The following is a 21,992-nucleotide window of genomic DNA, read 5'->3' as shown; positions in this document are numbered from 1 at the left end:
CGGCCCTTTGGAACTCCGGGTTATTATCCTGGCATGCCTGCCCCCTCAACCCTTTCCAAAGCCTCTGAGGCACCTTTCCTGTGACCGTATTTTGTCCCCATCACCCCCTTTGTGCCTTGTGCTTGGTGACCAATGCTCTGCAAAGCAGTGTGTGATATCTCACTGTCTGAACAGAGAGTGCTAGAACTTTTTCTCCTCAGTCGACCAAACTATTTTAATGGTCCTCGTTGGACTGAGTTCCATCCAATCACATCTTGTCGAAGATCAATCTGCTGCCCCCTCTAATGGTAGCTTATATGGAGGTAGCGAAGTCGAGGAGTAATATCAACTGAATGGACTTTTCTAACAGCGTAATACATAGAACATAGAACAGTACAGCACAGAACAGGCCCTTTGGCCCTCGATGTTGTGCCGAGTACTGATCATCCTACTCAAACCCACGTATCCACCCTATTCTCGTAACCCAACAGCCCCCCCCCCCCCCAACCTTACTTTTTAGGACACTACGGGCAATTTAGCATGGCCAATCCACCTAACCCGCACATCTTTGGACTGTGGGAGGAAACCGGAGCACCCAGAGGAAACCCACGCACACACGGGGAGGACGTGCAGACTCCGCACAGACAGTGACCCAGCCGGGAATCGAACCTGGGACCCTGGAGCTGTGAAGCATTTATGCTAACCACCATGCTACCGTGCCGCCCCGTAATGTCCTCTGTTCTGTCAGTTTAAAAAAACAATAGCATTCGGGTGCAACGGCTTATTGGGTCTTTTCGCAATTGCTGAGTTGCGTTAGTTTGGGATCCCTACCTCCTCAAATCTTTGCAAAATGTAGAATTAAACAGCCTCCTTACATAGATTACATAGAATTTACAGTGCAGAAGGAGGCCATTCGGCCCATCGAGTCTGCACCGGCTCCTGGAAAGAGCATCCTACCCAAGGTTAACACCTCCACCCTATCCCCATAACCCAGTAACCTCACCCAACACTAAGGGCAATTTTGGACACTAAGGGCAATTTATCATGGCCAATCCACCTAACCTGCACATCTTTGGACTGTGGGAGGAAACCGGAGCACCTGGAGGAAATCCACGCACACACGGGGAGGATGTGCAGACTCCGCACAGACAGTGACTCAAGCCGGAATCGAACCTGGGACCCTGGAGCTGTGAAGCGATTGTGCTATCCACAATGCTACCGTGCTGCCCATGTAACCAATTGTAACTTAAATAGTCTCCCTGCTGTGGAAACAGTTGCTTGGGGCTGGAAATTATTGAATACTTTGGGAAGATGATTCTCAATTCCTGTCATGGGTGTGTGTGGGGTAATCGCGGGTGAAGCTGCGATAGGCCTGACAGTTTTCAGATGTAGCCCAACCGTATCTGAGTGAGTCACACATTGCACACACAGCCCTCATAGTTTCATAGGCTGCCCTTAACCAGGCTGTAACTGGGTTGGGTTTCTGCACTTAAGAAACCGTGAACCTGCAGATGATTAAACTGTGGATGGAGCCAATTTCTGGTGAATCAACAACTTCTCTTTAATATGCCTGAAATCTGCATCCACAATTGGGTCAATCACACAAGAAAATTAAAATTTTATTTGATTTTTTTCTTGGTATGTCAGTGTCACAGGCAAGATCAGCATTTATTGCCCATCCCTAATTGCCCCTGAGAAGGTGGCGGTGAGCTGCCGACTTCAACCGCTGCGGTTTGGTGTTGTTCCAACAAAGTTGTTGGGAATTCCAAGAATTTAAAAGGAGAAGTGACTCAACTACTCCTAGTTCTCTGTCACAGCTGCCATTTGGACCAGAGAAATGCAGTATGCCTCTGCTCAGCCCTCTTGCTGTACCGGAGCGCCTCTGGCTTTCACGTGCTGCCAAGGCTTGTCAGATTGAGCAGGTGTGATGGTAGGGGAGGCTTGGCGAAGGGGGAGGGGGTGGAGAAGGAAGAGGAGGACACGGTAACATTACAAAAGTGCCCTAGGTGGGATAAAGACAACTAAACTGAAATGCGCTGAATAATTTAAACCGAAAAAAGAGGAACCCCGATTTATCAACCTGAGCTTTTTGTTTCTTCACACACCTTAAGCCTCTAGCCTTATGCAGGGGTGAGGTTGTTCAGATAAACTAGCACAGCACACCCTGGACTGGAGAGAACCCATAAGTTGAGAAGTTCCTCCATTTGGTCAGTATTTAACCTCATTGCACAGGAGAAGGGAGAACTCTCCACATAAACATTGCAAAATCTGCTGGCAGACTTTGAGACTTATTTTCCACAAAACACTTTTCTTTGAAAGCAATCTGTTTTTCTCAGATTCCACCCTACCTCCGCCCAGTGCAATGACCCTGAGCTGGTCTTGCAGACTATCACCCGCACGTTGTGATCATTCTAGTGGGAACTGTGACCATGAATGGCTGTTGACTTTACTTGTGTCATGACCTGAACTCTGCACAATAGCCCTTCCAGCAGAGGTGGTCAAAAAGTGGTTTGGGAGCCATCTTCCTGATGACCATTTTCTCCTGGGTTGCTGGGGTAGATTTTGAAACTGTGATCTGCCTTTGAACCCATTGGCTAATGGGACTTGCTTTTTTGGCTGCCTGTTCACTTTCTTCATTTGGAGCAGACCATATTTTTATATTAAACATTCCAACAGTCTAGTTGTCTGTCTGTCTGCCAGCCACTATAAATTATGATGCCTGTTTATTTTCTAGGGAAATCCCTGTGGGAACTTGTGCTCGAGCAGTTTGAAGAGCTCCTGGTGCGGATTCTCCTGCTGGCTGCTTGCGTTTCATTTGTAAGTAATCTTCTCATCAGTTGTCTGATACTCGCTGAGTTTGTGGTCAGTTGACATTCCATTTGAATGCAGTCACTACCTGCCCACAGTCAGTTGTGGTGTATTCCCTGCGCTCTCACCTCATTTGCCTCTTCTACATTACAGGCCAACCCTTGTTGATCCCAACCGTAAGCGCAACCGTAAGGTTGGGTTTGCTCCAACCTTACTCGATGGCGGCTCGATCCTGGCAGCTAAGGTTGTAGCTCCGTCCTCCAGCAACCTGCCTGACATCCTCTCATAATTCGGCTAGAATTTCTGTTGCAATAGCTTTGAAAAAGACAATCTCTATTGCCAGGCCTCTCTATATTGTAGTTTCTCCACTTGCACAGGCCTCTCTACACCTTTCAGAATCTTGACCTGCGTTTCATTCCGAACTCAATCTTAGTAGGGTTGTCAACCCTGCAGGATTGATCTGGAGTTACCAGGAATTGAAGATCAATCTCCAAAACATTGCTGTGTACAACCCTGAAGGAAAATCATCCGCACCTTTAAAAAATATTGCTTTCTTGTCATTTTCTTTGAACATTTCTCTTCACCAGATATAAGGACATTCAAAACTAGGAAAAGAGGCTGATTGGCTGACAGTCAAGCATCATCCAATTGGTTTATGAGTTTCTGTTTTACAATTGGTGTAGGAAGGCTATGTTGGCTGACTAATGGCTGGAGAGTGGGGGGGATGGTCATCTGGTGAAACCTCCAGAAATACATCAAATCACAGTTGGCAACCCTAGCAGCATCTAGAATATGTTGCTTGAAAGTGTGGTGGAAGCAGATTCAATTGGAACCTTAAAAGGGAATGGGATAAATATTTGAATGTGTAAAGAACATTTACAGGGCTTTTGCGACAGCAGAGGAATAGGATTAATTCAATAGCTCATTCAAAGAGCCAGTAGAGGCACAGATGGACCGAGTGGCTTCTCACAGTGCTGCATCTGTCAATGATCCTTCCTAGCTGACTTCTCAGACTGATTGCAATCCTGGGGTAATCTTAATGCCACACTTGGTCATGTTGTCAAGAACTCTTTCAGTTCAGTTTCCCAGACCGTGAAATTTCATTGTGAGACTTCACAATCTTCATACAAAATAAAATCAATCTGCTTCAGGATTGAATGTTTTCACTCTGGCCTTTCCTGACTTTGCCTTTCTCATCTTTGTGCTTAATCGCCATTGTCCATGCTGGTTGAGTCCTCCCCTATCTATCATCCCAGTCTCTGTCAGATTCCTTTGTCTTCCTGTTCTTCACTAAATGGAATTCACAATCATTTCCCTTGACTTCAGATTCCTCTGAGGACCCCCTTTAGCCCTCTCTGAGTGATCCCTCTGTCCATCTGTCCAGGCCATACATAAAATACATCACAGTTACAACATGGATACAGACTATGTCCAAACAGCCCCTGAACAACCAGTGTCATCACATTTACCCACATGCCCCTATGTCTCATAAGGAGATATATCTAATTGCTGTGTGACCTTGGTTGTTAGATGTTTAGCTGCTGTTGTATAAAGAGTCAAAGGTTCTGCTCCTTTTTCACAAACGCCTTTAATTTACTTCAACACACTCTGCACAAAGCTCTAACATCACATCACCCGACACAAAGGCCACCTGAAGCCCCTTTACATATCAGTCTCAATTATTGGATACTAACACAAATGAGAACTAATTGGAATGTCTCTTAACCAATTACTTAACAGAGGTGATTAAGCAGAAAATGGGAGGGCCCTTTACTTGCCTTTGATACACCACAGAACAAGCTGAGGCACCGTCTGCCTGCCCAGGTAGACCCCCTGCCTGCCCAGGTGGATTGCTTGATGAGTTCCCTGGTGTCTTGGCCAACATTCCTCTTATCTGAAAGAACGATAATCTAATGGTGTGGATACATCAGATGCCTACAAAACGACATTGACATTTCAAAAATCAATCCTTTGGGCATTTTGGAATATTGTACGGGTGCGTAAAGATACTATATAAACCTCCTGCCACCTTCGCTTCCCAGTAGATTCTGCAATGGTAAATCAATGATCAACTAAAATGGTTAGTCATTGGTCGTGCTGATGATGGGATATTCTCGGTTGAATCCTTGACTCGGTTGAATCATTGGAATGTGGGCATCGCGAACAAGGCCAGCATTTGTTTCCCATCCCTAATAGCCTTTGAACTGAGCAGTTTGCTGGACCATTTCAAAGGAAGGGTAGTTAACTCAACCAACTTTGTGGGTCTGTAGGCCAGGCTGGTTAAGGATGGCGGATTTCCCTACCTAGCGAGCATTTATAAACTGGATGTTTTTTTTTACAACAATCGATGGCGGTTTCATGGTCTTCATTACTGAGTTTAATTTTCAATTCCAGGGTTATTAATTTAATTTAAATTCCACCAGTTAGTTGCCGTGATGGGATCTGAACCTGTGTCATTATGGTGGGCCTCTGGATTACTAATCTGGTGATAGTACCACCATGCCGTCTCTCTTATCTTGTGACAAAGGAGTTAATACAGCAATTCAACTTTAAGTTAAACACAAAGGACATGATCCTAGAAAGGGCTCTTCTGGGGTTATGAGAAATTTTTCCAGATTCATGAGAAAGAAGGGACCCCTGTGTGACACACTTGTCGCTGGATGTAAACTGAATTGTCGGGGTTTTTTTTTTTGTGCTTTCTCCCCCCCGCTTCCCTTTGTTTTTCAAATGACTGGACTGAAATCGGAAGCAGCATTTGATGTCATTGTGAAGTGTGTTTATTATCCTGGATAGAGCAGCTCAGCTCTGAACTTGCAAACAGAGTGAATCCTTCTCTTGGTCTCAGGAATGAGCAGAACAGAGCATATTTTACAGATGGTTTCAGCTGGTTGGAAAGAGCTTCAAACCTGTTCCTGCTGTGGGTGTTTGCACAGTGGATGGGTGTCCTGTCTGAGAATAGCTGACCTCAGCCCACAGACCTTGAGGCCCGAGCTGCAGCAGAGAAATGGCTGAGGCTGATTTGCCGGTTGTCCAGCAGGAAGCTCTGTTCAGCTTCGACCACTTTTCAAGTTGGATTTCTTGAGCTGGTTTGGAGACTGCAAACAGAACCAACCTAAACCCTGTTGGGATGCTGAGGTGGGGGGGGGGGGGGGGGGGACAGGGAGATACATTTGCCTTGTGCAGGCCAGAGGTGGCTCATTGTCCTCAATGGCACCCTGAGCCTGCACCCACGTAAATGCACATGCGCGCACAAGTTTATTTGCATTTCCCATGAAATTGAGAGCAAATTCAAAACATATTTACCAAATTTTATTTTTTATATCCCAAAATCAATTGTTGATTAATTAAGTTTTTAATGTACTGCACAATAAGAGCTGATGGCTGAAAAGAAAAGAGCTGATGGCTTGTAAACTGACCATTTTTCACCCCGTGACCGTGCAGTTCTTGCTACCACATTTTAACTTGGCCTCCCTCAGACCTCCAACACATCTGCCCTCGTCCAATTCTGGCCTCCTGCCTATCCCTGGTTTCCTTCGCTGCTATTGTATAGATCCGAAAGTCTGGAATTCCTTCCCTAAACCTTTCCTCCTTTTAAGGCATTCCTTAAAATCTATCTCTTGGCCAATCGTTTAGTCACCTGTGCTGTTTCTTCTGTAGCTTGGTGTCCGATTTTGTTTGCTAGTATTCCTGTGAAGTGCCCTCGGATACTCTTAACGACATTCAAGGAGGGACGGCACGGTGGCGCAGTGGGTAGCACTGCTGCCTCACGGCGCCGAGGACCCGGTCACTCTCCGTGTGGAGTTTGCACATTTCTGTCTGTGTGGGTCTCACCCCCACAACCCAAAGGTGTGCAGGGTAGATTGGCCATGCTAAATGTCCCATTAATTTGAAAAAAAGAATTGGGTACTCTAAATTAAAAAAAAACTATGTTCAAGGCACTTGGGTAGCACAAGTGGATAGTACTGTGGCTTCACAGCGCCAGGGTCCCAGGTTCGATTCCCTGCTGGGTCACTGTCTGTGAGGAGTCTGCACGTTCTCCCCGTGTCTGCGTGGGTTTCCTCCGGGTGCTCTGGTTTTCTCCCACAGTCCAAAGACGTGCAGGTTAGGTGGATTGGCCATGATAAATTGCCCTTAGTGTCCAAAACGGTTAGGAGGGGTTACGGGGGTAGGGTGGAAGTGAGGGCTTAAGTGGGTCGGTGCAGACTCATTTGGCCGAATATTCTATGTTCTATATTCACTTTATAGAAATAGAAGTTATAATTAATGAGAAGGTAAAGAATTGCAGAATTCAGTAGATAACTCCATAATTTACCTAGTGTTACTGCAAATATAACTCTGGTGGAACACCTAACTTTGGCTACAATTATGTTACAATCAGTTTGTTAGTGCTTTAACTATCAGGAGCAACAGATTGCCATGTCAAAGTTGTTCTGAGGGTCTGGTGAATTAATCAACTTGCCAGTGACCAGTGACTGAATGAATGTCCTGAGACTATCTTTGTTACTTATAACCAGGGGCTGCGGAGGAAGAATCAATCCAATCTGGTCTTTTAGGTTCATGCTGGTTTATTGTAAGACACTTCCTCATAGCTACTCACCCACAAGAAGCTCTCACACCAAAGTGTTCCAGCTGCCTGCATTTATAGGGTAATCAATGCCACATGCTTAACTAGCCATTCACTTAACAAGGTGATTGCCATACACTGTGATGGATTATATATTGACAATCTACAGAGGCGATGGTATCTGGTCTCTCCAGCGCAAAGTTTAGTGCTTGTACCGTTTGTTTTTTTTGTACAAACGTGTTGTGAACTGTTTTAATAATCAGAGTATTCCCTCCCCCTCCTCCGTACGTTGGTACTGAGGGGAGGGTACCCTGTTTCTCCAACACAAAATTAGTCTTTGTACCGTTTGGCCTTGTATATATTTTGTTACTGTTTTAATACAAACTTATGTCCTGTCCATGCTGTCTCCCTACAAGAGCAACTCGGCTAGTCCCATTTCCCCCTCCAGTTTCCTATAGCTTCGAGCCTGACCTCTGTGTTAGTTGACCATTAATTTGTCCATCGGAAGTGAGTGACTGCCGCAGCGACTGTGGCTGTTGCCCATTGCTATTAATCGAATGGTATGAACGGTCATACCCATGCTGTATCGATGTGAATGATGGGTGAAGAGGGCTGGCATTTTGAGAATTCTGTATAGCTGCTGCTTATTTGAATTTACAATGCTGGCATTCCCGCTCCTAAACATTTTGGGAATTCAGGGGCTTAGGTTGATGATGTGGCGGAACAGGAAAAGGCATTTCTGACTTTTATTGCACGTATAATTTCTCTCTCCTCGTATGGGAGTTGAGGATAAAACAGGGCATGGCCAGATGGCAGGCGGTGAGCAGTCTGTTCCATAAGCTGCAACCGATCATTCTTGTGAGCTGGTGTTTTTTAACACCTGTCACCAGTGTCATAATATACACCAGTATATCATGGTGCAGACACACACTGATGGACACACACGGGGACCAATCAACATGTACAAACACCGCAGCCAATCACCAGTTAGAATACACACACTATAAAGGCAGAGGGCACCACGGTCCCCGCTCATTCTGGGTGTTGTCTCTCAGTGTAACAAGAACTCATCCAGCCCAGCACAGACTCGCACCAAGTGCTGAGAGAATCAACTGGTTCGGACAAGGCTTCATAGATTATCATAGAATTTACAGTGCAGAAGGAGGCCATTCGGCCCATCGAGTCTGCACCGGCTCCTGGAAAGAGCACCCTACCCAAGGTCAACACCTCCACCCTATCCCCATAACCCTATAACCCCATCCAATACTAAGGACAATTTTGGACACTTAAGGGAAATTTATAATGGCCAATTCACCTAACCTGCACATCTTTGGATTGTGGGAGGAAACCGGAGCACCCGGAGGAAACCCACGCACACACGGGGAGGATGTGCAGACTCCGCACAGACAGTGACCCAAGCCGGAATCGAACCTGGGACCCAAGCCGGAATCGAACCTGGGACCCTGGAGCTGTGAAGCAATTGTGCTATCCACTATTCTACCGTGCTGGTAGCATTGGGTCTCTAGTTTAAGTTAGCATAATTTAGACCCACAGTCATCGTGTGTTAGTTAGTTAGAAGTAGTTAATAAAATTGAGTTGAACCTTCATCGGTGTTGGAAGTGTCTGTTCATCTCTCAAGTCTACACTAGCCAACACTTCAATGAGATGAATTAGAAGCAAGTTTAAGGCAGTAGCTGAAGTGGGATCAAATAACAACTTCGAAGCTCTGAAGAAGAGATAAACTGACTCGAAACGTCCGAGGCAAGGTTTACGAGGCAAGATTTTTTACACGGAGGGTAGTGGGTGCCTGGAATTCGCTGCCGGAGGAGGTGGTGGAAGCAGGGACGATAGTGACATTTAAGGGGCATCTTGACGAATACATGAATAGGATGGGAATAGAGGGATACGGACCCCGGAAGTGGATAAGATTTTAGTTTAGACGGGCAGCATGGTCGGCGCAGGCTTGGAGGGCGGAAGGGCCTGTTCCTGTGCTGTACTTTTCTTTGTTCTTTGAAACGTCGTTAACTGTGCTTCTCCCCCCACAGATGCTGCCATCCCTGCTGGGTTTTTCCAGTGCTTTGTTTTTATAAAAAGTGAAACTAACCTATTGCTAACTTACCATTCTATTTACACTCTGAAACATGTCTAGCTATCTAGATTTATGAGTTGTCATTATTGACATATCACCAGTCATACATGAGTGAGTGCTGCCCTGCGATGTGGTTGACTGTGAAGGGTCATGGATCTGGACACCTTTTCTGACCTTTATTGCACGTACAATTTCTCTCTCCTCGGATGGGGGTTTGATTTTTAATGTTCAGTTGGGAAGGATGGGCCTTGGTGCTTTTCGGTGCTTTGGCGTTTATTACTGGTTAGACACAGTTATCACCTTCCTGTCCTGCTAGATTATAACAGCTTGAAACACTGCATTAATTAGTTTCCGTGGAACCCTTGAGTGACAGATCCCCCCTCTACCTGTTTGCTTCCAGTAAATTTCCCTTTGTTCGGATTCTAAAATCTCATCTTCGTGAGTCTGGAAATTTAATTTTGCAGTTAAAACATTTGAAACTTCTCTTTTTCAGTCAGATTTTAAGAGGCAGAAGAATAATTATCTTTAATTCTGTTCCAGACTCATTATTCAGCAGCATAATAATCAATCCTCATTCACTCTACTTCAATAATGCTTTGACTTCAAAGTCGGACTCTGCAGTATTCTGAGGGCTGTTTTGTTCTGTGTGCGCTGGAAGGGGTGGGGTATACCTGGGTGGGCTGCAGGAAATCAGGAGGTTCCGGTCAGCTAATTTAAATTCCCCAACCTTAGCAGAGTGGGTGGGGTGGTGTGGCAGAGGCAAACTGGCAGGACTGAGAAATTAGCAGGTCAGTTTAGAATTCATAGAATTTACAGTGCCGAAGGAGGCCATTCGGCCCATCGAGTCTGCACCGGCTCTTGGAAAGAGCACCCCACCCAAGTCAAACACCTCCACCCTATCCCCATAACCCAGTAACCCCACCCAACACTAAGGGCAATTTTTGGACACTAAAGGGCAATTTAGCATGGCCAATCCACCTAACCTGCACATCTTTGGACTATGGGAGGAAACCGGAGCACCCGGAGGAAACCCACGCACACACGGGGAGGACGTGCAGACTCCGTACAGACAGTGACCCAAGTCGGAATCGAACCTGGGACCCTGGAGCTGTGAAGCAATTGTGCTATCCACAATGCTACCGTGCTGCCCCATTGTGCCGCATCAGACAGCGCATTTGCCAACCCTGTTGTAGGGGAGCTTACCGAATGGAGTAACGGCACCAATAATCTTCATCAGTGCAATGTCTTGCAGTTCTGTTCAAATATATTCTATTGATTTTTTATTCTATTGCTATCTGAGTGAATGTGCAGAGGAGACATTTTCCTGCAACGGGGTCACGGTAGCACAATGGTTAGCACTGTTGCTTCACAGCGCCAGGGTCCCAGGTTCAGTTCCCACTTGGATCTCTATCTGTGCGGAGTCTGCACGTTCTCCTTGTGTCTGCGTGGGTTTCCTCCGTGTGCTCCGGTTTCCTCCCACAAGTCCCAAAAAACGTGCTTGTTAGGTGAATTGGACTTTCTGAATTCTCCCTCTGTGTGCCTGAACAGGTGTCGGAATGTGGCGACTAGGGGCTTTAACAGTATTCATGTAAGCCTACTTGTGACAATAATAAAGATTATTATTATTAACTTTAGGTAGCTGTTACTGTTTTTACTTGGACAATGCAGAGTGAGGTTTGTATGAAGGTGGCATTTTACAAGAAAAAAACAACTCATCTCTCAAAGTTATCAGGTGATACATTACAGGGTCCACTATCCCACGAAGCCCTACCGAATATTGTCTTGTTTCCTCACGCTTCCCCTTGCCTCGCCCCTCCCTACTCTACCCTGTCCCATCTCGCCTCTCCCCGGTTTATCTCCCTCCGCCTGGCCTTGTGCACGTGACCTCACCCCCATCCTAGTGCACAGACTCTACAATGATTAACCACTTCAGTCAGAAGCGAGGGCCATCCTTGCAAAGTTTTATGTGGGATTACACAAGAATCTACAGCACAGAAACGGGCAAACCAGCCCAGCTGCTGAATACTGGAGTTTGTGCTCTGTACTCGTCCCCGTTTATAATCGTGTCTTCCATGTCCTGCTCTGCTGGCCCCGCTCTGCCAGCCCCGCTGTGCCGGAGTGGGGCACTCTGCCGGCCCCGCTCTGCCGGAGTGGGGCACTCTGCTGGCCCCACTGAAGCCTCCCTTCAAATACATGAATGCAATTCGCTTCAATCACTCTGCTTGATACCGAAACCCTCAAGATTCCCTTTTTAACAAAATTCCTCTTGAATTCTGTATTTGATCATTTTATATTTATGCCCCATTGTTCAGGACTTGCCCACCCTCGAGGGAAAAATTTCTTCCACACCCCACTCGCCTCCACTGAAATACCCAAGTCCCTGGTCAGATGGTAGCTAGTTGTATTTCTCTCTCCTTCCATGATCACAATTGGTGTTCCTAATGGTTCATAGTCTGCTCCTAAAAAATACTGCCATTTGAATGCAGCCCTCCTTCCAACTGCTTGGTGCTGAATTAAAATCCAACTCTGTGTCTATCCAGCTAGTGTCGGAGCAGAAAGCGCAGCTTGGCATCTCAGGCAGCAACTGTAGAGAAAGGAAACATATTAACCTTTCACTTGCCTTGTTCTGATCTTTTGCTGCCTCACCTGTTGATCATTTCCAGCAAACTCTGTTTCTGATCTTCCAACACCTGGGGGAATCATCTTATTCTGACATGCGATGACCTGTCCTTGATTGGAAACTCGTGCCAGATTCTGCAATTATTGGGAGACGGGGGAAGATCTGGGTGGAGGATGTGCGGGTTAAGTGGATTGGCCAAGCTAAATTGCCCCTCAGTGTCCAAAAAGGTTAGGTGGGGTTACGGGGATAGGATAGAGGAGTGGGCTTAAGTAGGGTGCTCTTTCCAAGGGCCGGTGCAGACTCCATGGGCTGAATGACCACCTGCACTGTAGGGATTCTACAAATGTTGGCAAAACTGTCACAGATGGATTTCGTTGTGGGAGAAGTGTGAGGTCACCCACTTTGGGTCCAAGAAAGGTAAAGAAATTGGAACATTTTACAAATGCCGAGAGACTGGGAGCTGTGGATAATTGTGGGGATTTGAATGTCTGTGTCTACACATCATGGAAAAAACAACTAGTGCACGGGTACAAAAATAGGAATGGAATGTTTGGCTGTTACCCCATGCTGATTGGAATACAAATGAGAGGCAATGCTTTCGGGGGGGGTGGGAGTTGGTGGCATACTGGTGATGTCACTAGGCCAGTAATGCTCTGGGGTCCCAGCTTTGAACCCCGCCACAGCAGATGAAGAAATTTGAATTAGGTAAAAATCTGGAATTAAAGGTGACCATGAAACCATTGCCGATTTGTCGTGAAAACCCATCTGGTTCACCAATGTCCTTTTGGGAAGGAAACCCGTCGTCCTTACCTGGTTGGGCCTACATGCGGCAGCAACCTGGTTGTCTCTTAAATGTACTCTGGGAAGGACAATAAATGCTGGCCCGCCAGTGATGCCCACATCCCGGGCACGAGTAAAACATTTAAAAAAAGAAAATCCCACCATGCCAACTAATGGAATTTATATTCCGTGAGTACATCTGGAATATAAAGCTAGTTTCAGTAACACTGACCATGAAACTACCATTGATTGTTGTAAAACCCATCTGGTTCACTACGTGTGACTCCAGATACAGGGTAATGTGGTTGACTCTTAAATGCGGCAAGAAATGGCTGAGCAAGTCACTCTGTTCAGCGGCCATTAGGGAGGGACAACAAATGCTGGCCCCGCCAGCAGCGCCATGAAAGAATAAAGAAAAAAGGATGCTGCTTCAGAATCTCAAACAGATACCAGCTGGAGCACTGTTGAGTTTTGGGCACAGCATCTGGGAAACGATATGCTGGTGTTGGCAAGATGCAGTGCAAATTCACTGGTGCTTAAAGGGTTAAGTTGTGAGGGAAGGTTTTATAGATTTCAAGCCAAAAGTGGAGCATTGCTCCCCCACAGCGTGGAGTTTGAGTCATTTGTGATTTAATTTACATACTGTTTCAGAGGAGGAGTGAATATCACACTGTGCCTTCACAGCTCTGGTGCCTGATCCAGTGGAGCCAAGCTAATGGAATGTATCTCTTGTAGTCAGAGGGTTGTGTATGAAACGAGCCTGGCCAGTTCCTGATGGGTAGAGTAAATAATCCAGGTATTCCAACAACAGGTTTTGGGCTGGGTTGGGAGCTCTCTCACCTGAGTCAAAAGGTTGTGACTTCATAAGACTATAGACTATAACACATAGGAGCAGAATTAGGCCACTTGGCCCATCGAGTCTGCCGCCATTCATTCATGGCTGATATTTTCTCATCCCCATTCTCCTGCCTTCTCCCCATAACCACTGATCCCCTTACTAATCAAGAACCTATCTATCTCTGTCTTAAAGATACTCAGTAAATTGGCCTCCACAGCCTTCTGTGGCAAAGAATTCCACAGATTCACCACCCTCTGGCTGAAAAAATTCCTCCTCATCTCTGTTTTAAAGGATCGTCCCTTTAATCTGAGATGGTGTTCTCTGGTTCTAGTTTTTCCCACCAGTGGAAACATCCTCTCCACGTCCACTCTATCCAGGCCTCGCAGTATCTTGTACGTTTCAATAAGATCCCCCCTCATCCTTCTAAACTCCAACAAGTACAGACGCAGAGTCCTCAACCTTTCCTCATATGACAAGTTCTTCATTCCAGGGATCATTCTTGTAAACCTCCGCTGGAGGCTTTCCAAGGCCAGCACATCCTTAGATATAGGGCCCAAAACCGCTCACAATACTCCAAATGGGGTCTGACCAGAGCCTTATATAGCCTCAGAAGTACATCCCTGGTCTTGTATTCTAGCCCTCTTGACATGAATGCTAACATGCCTACTTAACTGCCGACTGAACCTACATATTAACCTTAAGAGAACCATGAACAAGGACTCCCAAGTCCCTTTGTGCTTCTGCTTTCCGAAACATTTCCCCATTTAGAAAATAATCTATGCCTAAATTCCTCCTTCCAAAGTGCATAACCTCACACTTTTCCACATTGTATTTCATTTGCCACTTCATTGTCCACTCTCCTAGCTTGTCCAAGTCCTTCTGTAGCCCCCTTGCTTCCTCAATACTACCTGTCCCTCTACAGATCTTTGTATCATCTGCACACTTAGCAACAGTGCCTTCAGTACCTTCTTCCAGGTCATTAATATATATTGTGAAAAGTTGTGGTCCCAGCACACACCCCTGAGGCACACCACTAGTCACCGGCTGACATCCTGTAAAAGACCCCTTTATCCCCACTCTTTGCCTTCTGCCTGTCAGCCAATCCTCTATCCATGCCAGGATCTTGCCCTTCTCACCATGGGCTCTTAACTTATTTAACAGTCTCCTATGCAGCACCTTGTCAAAGGCCTTCTGGAAATCTAAGTAAATCACGTCCACTGATTCTCCTTTGTCTAACGTTCCCATGATATCCCATGATATCAGCAAATCCACGCCGGCACTGAGTGAATGCTGCCTTTTGGGTGAGATATCAAACCCAGGCCCTTGGCTATCCCTTCACATTGACCTAAGCAATTCCATGGCACTGTTTGAAGAACAGCAGGAGAGTTCTCTCTGTTTTCCACTCTGAACCAGCATTAGGAAAGGGGCACAGTAACACTGCTGCCTCACAGTGCCAAGGACCCTGGTTCAATTCCGGCCTTGGGTGACTGCTTGTGTGGAGTTTGGACTTTCTCCCTGTGTCTGCGTGGGTTTCCTCCCAGGTGCTCCGGTTTCCTCCCACAGTCCAAAAGATGTGCAAGTTAGGTGGATTGGCCATGCTACATTGCCCCTTAGTGTCCAAAATGTTGGGTGAGGTTACTGGGCTACAGGGGTAAGGTGGATGTATGGGCCTCGGTAGAGTGCTCTTTCCAGGGGCCGGTGTAGACTTGATGGGCCAAATGGCCTCCTTCTGCCGTGTAGGGATTCTATGATGACAAAAATGGTTGGTTTATCATAATTCTTCTGTTATGGGAGACTGTTGTTTTTTCTGTGACTACACTTCCTTAATTGGTTGTGAAGTTATTTGGAACATTCGGAGATCATGCAATGTGTCCGTAAATCCATGTCCTTTTCAAGTGGAGTTGAGGCTGTGGCTGTAGGAAAACCCATTGAGGTATTAACGCTGATCTGAGTTTGGGGCTAAGGGATGTTGGTGGAAGAGTCGTGAGACCTCCTTGTTATCTGGCAGTGGAGTCTCCTGGCAATATTTGGTGATACTGCCTGATCTGAGAGTTGCTCTGAGAGAATGCCTAATTAGCATTCTGTACTGAGGAACGCCTTTAATGGCAAATGAACAGACTGTCACGCCTGTAGAGAGTTTGGTTTGACCATCAGGAAGACCAATGTCATGGTCCAGGACGTTGCCACAGTGTCATCTATTAGTATTGACAATGTGACGTTGGAGGTTATTGATAGCTTCACATATCTAATCTCTAAAGTCACCAGCAATCTGTCACTTGATGTTGAAATCAACACGTTTATTGAAAAATGTCTGCTATGTCCAAGCTGAGTAATGTAAGAAGTCTTACAACACCAGGTGAATTCACCTGGGGAAGGAGCTGTGCCCCGAAAGCTAGTGATTTGAAACAAACTGTTGGACTTTAACTTGGTGTTGTAAGACTTCCTACTGTTCCCGCCCCAGTCCAATGCCAGCATCTCCACATCAAGCTGAGTAAAAGTGTGAATCAGTAGCAACCTTACGAAGAACACCAAACTGCGAGTCTACCAAGCCTGCATCCTCTGCGCACTCCTACGGTGCTGAGACCTGTGCAACATATACTAGGCAGGAGAAAAAATGAATGGGTTCCACCTTTGCTATTTCTGACATATCTTTGGCATCTCTTGGCAGGACAAGGTCACCAACTCAGACATCCTAGGGTGTGCTACAGCATACATAGGAAAATAGGAACATAGGAATTAGGAGTAGGCAATTCAACCCCTCGGGCTTGCTCCATCATTCAACCCTTTTTTTAAATCCAAAATATATCTTTCTTCTTCCTGAAACCATTTAATGACTCAGAATCCAGCACACTATGGGGCAGCGAGTTCCACCAATTCACCACCCTCTGCGAGAAGTAGTGCCTCCTCATCTCAGTTCTAAATCTACCACCTCTCAACCCATATCTGTGACCTTTCATTCTAGTTTGCCCCACAAGAGGGAACATTTGGCCTGTTTACTTAATCAATCCCATGTTGTATTTTGTTTACCTTGATCAAACTCCAGCAAATATAAGCCCAAACTGATCTCTCCTCGTACGTCAACCCTTTCACCCCTGGAATTAATCTGGTGAACTTCCTTTGAACTGCCTCTAATGCCACCACATCCTTCCTCAAATAAGGAGAAATTTGGGGCAGCACGGTAGCATTGTGGATAGCACAATCGGTTCACAGCTCCAGGGTCCCAGGTTCGAATCCGGCTTGGGTCACTGTCTGTGCGGAGTCTGCACATCCTCCCCGTGTGTGCGTGGGTTTCCTCTGGGTGCACCGGTTTCCTCCCACAGTCCAAAGATGTGCAGGTTAGGTGGATTGGCCATGATAAATTGCCCTTAGTGTCCAAAATTGCCCTTAGTGTTGGGTGGGGTTACTGGGTTATGGGGATAGGGTGGAGTTATTGACCTTGGGTAGGGTGCTCTTTCCAAGAGCCGGTGCAGGCTCGATGGGCTGAATGGCCTCCTTCTGCACTGTAAATTCTATGATTCTATGAGACCAAAACTGGACACAATACTCCAGATGTGGTCTCACCAATACCCTATATAATTGCAACAATACTTCTCTACTTTTATACTCCAGGCCTTTTGCAATAAACACTAACATTCCATTTGCCTTCTTAATTACATGTTGTACCTGCATACCGACTTTCTATGATTCATGAACAAAGATACCCAGGTCCATTTGCTCAGATGCATACTGAATCTGCTTTCCATTTAGATAATTTGCCTTTCTATTTTTTCAGCCAACCTCACACTTTTCCACATTAAACTCCATCTGCCAAATTCTGGCCCAATCTCCTCGCCTATCTATATCCATTTGTAAATATTTATCGCTTCACTGCCTGCTTTCCTAACTAATTTAGTGGAAATTTTTGAGGACATTATCAGTGCGGTAGATAACAGGGAGCTAATGGATGTGGTATATCTGGATTTCCAGAAAGCTTTTGACAAAAGTGCCACACAAAAGGCTGCTGCATAAGATAAAGATGCATGGCATTAAGGGTAAAGTAGAAGCATGGATAGAGGCTCGGTTAATTAATAGAAAGCAAAGAATATGGATTAATGGGTGTTTGTCTGGTTGGCAATCAGTAGCTAGTGGTGTCCCTCAGGGATCAGTGTTGGGTTCACAATTTACATAGATGATTTGGAGTTGGGAACCAAGTGCAATGTGTCCAAGTTTGCAGACGACACTAAGGTGAATAGTAAAGCAAAAAGTGCAGAGGACACCGGAAGTCTGCAGAGGATACCCTGAAGTCTGCAGAGGGATTTGGATAGGTTAAGTGAATGGGCTAGGGTCTGGCAGATGGAATACAATGTTTTCAAATGTGAGGTTATCCATTTTGGTAGGTATAACAGCAAAAGGGATTATTATTTAAATGAAAAAATATTAAACATGCTGTTGTGCAGAGACCTGGGTGTGCTAGTGCATGAGTCGCAAAGAGTTGGTTTACAGGTGCAACAGGTGATTAAGAAGGTAAATGGAATTTTGTCCTTCATTGCTAGAGGGATGGAGTTTAAGACTAGGGAGGTTATGCTGCAACTGTATAAGGTGTTAGTGAGGCCACACCTGGTGTATTGTGTTCAGTTTTGGCCTCCTCACCTGAGAAAGAACGTACGGCACTGGAGGGTGTGCAGAGGAGATTCACTAGGTTAATCCCAGAGTTGAGGGGGTTGGAATACGAGGAGAGGTTGAGTAGGCTGGGACTGTACTTGTTGGAATTTAGAAGGATGGGGGGGGGGGGAATCTTTTATAAACGTGTACAATTATGAAGGGAATAGATAGGATAGATACGGGCAGGTTGTTTCCGCTGGTGGGTGAAGGCCGAACTAGGGGGCATAGCCTCAAAATAAGGGGAAGTAGATTTAGGACTGAGCTGAGGAGGAACTTTTTCACCCAAAGGGTTGTGAATCTATGGAATTCCTTGCCCAGTGAAGCAGTTGAGGCTCCTTCATTAAATGTTTTTAAGTTAAAGATGGATAGTTTTTTGAAGAATAAAGGGATTAAGGGTTATGGTGTTCGGGCCGGAAAGTGGAGCTGAGTCCACAAAAGATGAATGGCGGAGCAGGCTCGAGGGGCCAGATGGCCTACTCCTGATCCTAGTTCTTATGTTCTTATGTCTCGCACCTATTTTGGTATCATCCACAAATTTTGCTATGTTACACTCTGTCCCTGCTTACAGATCATTTATATAGGTTGTAGACAGTTGAGTTCCAAAGACTGCTCAGCTCTTGCATTGCCCTTCCAAACAGTACCCCTCCAGTTACAGGGACCTATTTATTCCGACCCTCTGCTTTCAGTCAGTCAGCCATATCTCTATCCAATCTAATACTTTACACCCATTGCTAAGTCAATGAGATCTGTGCTGAATCAGATGGATGATGACTATATACGCAAAGACCTTCAGTGCAGATAACTGGTCACTGGGTCATGATCTGGGCATTCATATCTCCACTGGAAGAACACTGAGCAAGATACGAAGATGGTGGATATTGATACTGATGGTCGCGATCTCCAGGTACTGACTGTTTAGATAGAAGAGGTGAACAGAAACAAAACTCTCTGATGAGAGGGTCGCGAGAAACCAGAGGCCAGCGAATCCTGCACCATCTCATCCCACTGCCTTCCTTTGCAGCAGTAGCGACTGAGATGACCGGGCCAGCGTGGGGCTCCTGAGCCACCCCAGGCCCGATTTAAGAGGTTGCCACCATGGTACAACCCATGGTTTTATGAGCTGGAAGGCTGCCATCTGAAACAAAAAATGGAAAGCAAAGTGCTACCATTCGTCTGCAATGACATCGCTAATCCTGACAAACACATCTAGCCAAAAGAAAAACCAAGGTGAACAATTTTGCATTGCAAATTTCAGGAGCTAACTCGATGAGACCTCTTTGCAGTCATTGCTTCCAGTAGCTTACACCTGTTCTCCATTTAATGACTTTAACCAGCTGCCTGTCTCTTGAGAGCTACGATTATGTGGATAATCGCATGTTGCCTAGAGCACATGTATCCGGCTTTGCTCCGATCCAGGATTCAGTCAAGCTATTTCTGAGTACAGCAAACTTACCATCTGTTAAGCTTGTTCTTTGCTATTGGCTGCAACCACCTCCCTCTACCTTTACTATTGAAATGAAGGATGGTGATCGCCGTAGGATATTATGTACATCTAAATGGACAATAGTTTCCTGTCTGAACTTCCCCACCCATCATTGTGCGGCAGGATGATGGATGTCTCTGCTCTGTTCATCACCTGCTGAATTCACAAAGGGTGGAGCCACCTTACCTCTTCGGCAGTTCTTACACCAGAGTATTCTTTGAGGTCAAGGGTGTGGCAATCTGTGTATCATACAGACAGGGGGCCAAATATCATCAGCCAACTGATGGTTGATTCCTTGACTGCACCTTCCTTTTTCTCAGATCTTCGCTTGCACAATTGTGTTTTACATGCTGTCTTTTTGTACTTTCCCAGCTAATATTCTCACTACACCGTTGAAAATGTTGGCTCATATTGAATGTTGGCTGTATGGGCATTGACTGATATTGGAGTACCAAATGGGAGCCCCAATGACTTCTCCCTGGCTTACCTGTACTTCCCAGTTTCCCATTGTGCCGTTGATAGGTGAATCAATACAACCTGACATCAAACCTGGAGTTCTCTTACTCGTCTCTTTGGCTAGTTTTGTGTCTCGCTATTTGTTGTTCTTGTTGCCATTCCCATGCGGCTTATTCCGTTCGCAGTCTCATGTGCTCTCCAGTTGGTGGGTAATGTTTCGGAATCCATAATCGGGAAGATGCAAGCAATAGGCATGCGGAGAGGTTTGAATTAATTAAGGAGAGTCTAAATGGATATGTGAAAGGCAGATTGTGTTCGACTAATCTAATTAAATTTTTTGATGAGGTAGCAAGAGAATGTTAAAAGGCAGAATAACAAAATTGAAGGTGTCTGGAATAGGAGGGTCAGTGCCTGAATGGATAAAAATTGGCTTCTGACAGAAAACAGCAAGTTAATAAAGGTAAATGGTTATTTTCCAGATTGGAGGATGGTAGACTGTGCTGTTCGCCAAGGTACAGTCCTCGGACACTGCATGTTTTGCTCTAGGTTTGGATATAGAAACTTAGAGCAAAATTTACTAATAATACCAAACTTTTTCTTTATTGTTTCATGGTATGTGGGTGTCGCTGACTAGTATTTATTGCCCACCCCTAATTGCTCTTAGGAAGGTGGTGGTGAGCTGCCTAGTGCAGTCCTTGTGCTGTAGGCTTGGAGGGGAACTTGCAGCTGGTAGTGTTCCCGTATGTCTGCTATCCATGTCCATCTAGGTGATGGAGGTCACGGGTTTGGAAAATACCGTCAAAGGAGGCTTGGTTCAGTGCATCTTGTAGATGGTACACAATGAGTGCCACTGTTCGTTGGTCAGGGAGGGAGTCAATGTTGGTGAATGGGGTGCCGATCATGCGGGAGGCTTTGTCCTAGATGGTGTTGCTGGTGCTGCAGTCATCCGGGTAAGTGGGGAGTATCCCATCACACTCCTGATGTTATGGATGCCTAGTCGGCTCTCAGCAGTGGCGAAGATACTGGACCAGAACCAGAATGTTTTAAAGTTTTTAATACAGTGCGGAACGATTGATTCATTCCAGAAGTGATAACATAGGGAATAGGTCTTGGTTATCTTCTAAACCAACTTTATTTATTGCAAAAGAAAAACAATATTTAATTTTAAACTTCAACCCTAACAATAACAGATTATATGTAGCTTCTTAACCCTAACACACAAATTCCCATTCAAAGCGTTTCAAAGTAACAGGCAGCTCTGATACCTTTGCACAGGTGATACTTACGTTTTCGAAGCAATTTTTCTTCTGTAGTGAAGTTCGAACATAGAGCATACAGTGCAGAAGGAGGCCATTCGGCCCATCAAGTCTGCACCAACCCACTTAAGCCCTCACTTCCACCCCATCCCCGGAACCCAGGAGCTCCACTTAACCTTTTTGGTCACTAAGGGCAATTTATCATGGCCAATCCACCTAACCTGCACGTCTTTAGACTGTGGGAGGAAACCAGAGGTACCAACCGAAACCCACGCAGACAAGGGGAGAAAGTGCAGACAGTGACCCAGCGGGGAATTGAACCTGGGATCCTGGTGCTGTGAAGCCACAGTGCTATCCACTTGTGCTACCATGCTGCCCAGAGTTACATCAGAACCCTTTTTGAAAAACTGGGTAGGATTCTCCGCCCGCCACATTTCTGCTTCAACCTGCTGGCGGGGTGCTCCATTACGTCGGCAGG

General features: G+C 45.8%; 1 protein-coding gene across 2 annotated transcripts in view; it reads left to right on the top strand.

The window, feature by feature from the left end:
* atp2a3 (ATPase sarcoplasmic/endoplasmic reticulum Ca2+ transporting 3) overlaps positions 1-21,992 on the top strand; it is a 310,265-nt gene that overhangs the window by 56,022 nt on the left and 232,251 nt on the right. For both annotated transcript variants that reach the window (XM_038813618.1, XM_038813617.1), the window contains exon 3: positions 2,714-2,796. In XM_038813618.1, the coding sequence (XP_038669546.1) occupies positions 2,714-2,796 (83 nt within the window). The remainder of the gene's footprint in view (positions 1-2,713; positions 2,797-21,992) is intronic.

This window comes from Scyliorhinus canicula, chromosome 12 (genome assembly GCF_902713615.1).
Source record: "Scyliorhinus canicula chromosome 12, sScyCan1.1, whole genome shotgun sequence".
NCBI classification, from domain to species: Eukaryota; Metazoa; Chordata; class Chondrichthyes; order Carcharhiniformes; family Scyliorhinidae; genus Scyliorhinus; species Scyliorhinus canicula.
This window is presented reverse-complemented; position numbering and strand designations above follow the sequence as displayed.